Below are 415 nucleotides of genomic sequence, written 5' to 3' on the forward strand. Positions count from 1 at the left end.
ACAAACACTGTACGTTCATAAACTACATTTTTCTAATCAGGCGTATAAACAAGAAAAGGCTAGTTAAGATTTTTTTATTATGTTTTTCATTTGTTCATATAGGGTATTTAACATACATCGTTCTTGCATTACTTTGTTTTTATACCATACATGAACGCGATAATGTTATCTCTTTTCATCAATTATATCATGAATAAACAAAACAAGGCTACATAACATACTGTACATGACTCATTTCTCAGTGTGACTCATTTCTCACGCGCCCTCACTGGGCTGAGGACGAGGAGGAGGAGCGTGGGCGGCTGTCCTGCATCCATGGCGAGACCTGCTTCATGAGGACGCCCAGGGAGTAGATTCCAGTTAGAGCATTGGACAACCGTATACTGGAGAAGGCATTAGAACGAACTGCTCGATG

The 415-nt window shown here is 40.2% G+C and overlaps 1 protein-coding gene across 1 annotated transcript in view; it reads right to left on the minus strand.

Annotated features, from left to right (window-relative positions):
* Positions 1-265: 265 nt before the first annotated feature.
* LOC119585339 (serine/threonine-protein kinases drp72-like) overlaps positions 266-415 on the minus strand; it is a 1,108-nt gene continuing 958 nt past the window's right edge. Inside the window, exon 2 of the mRNA XM_037934010.1 lies at positions 266-405. Within this exon, the coding sequence (XP_037789938.1) occupies positions 266-405 (140 nt within the window). The remainder of the gene's footprint in view (positions 406-415) is intronic.

This window comes from Penaeus monodon, chromosome 19, assembly GCF_015228065.2.
Source record: "Penaeus monodon isolate SGIC_2016 chromosome 19, NSTDA_Pmon_1, whole genome shotgun sequence".
Taxonomy (NCBI): Eukaryota; Metazoa; Arthropoda; class Malacostraca; order Decapoda; family Penaeidae; genus Penaeus; species Penaeus monodon.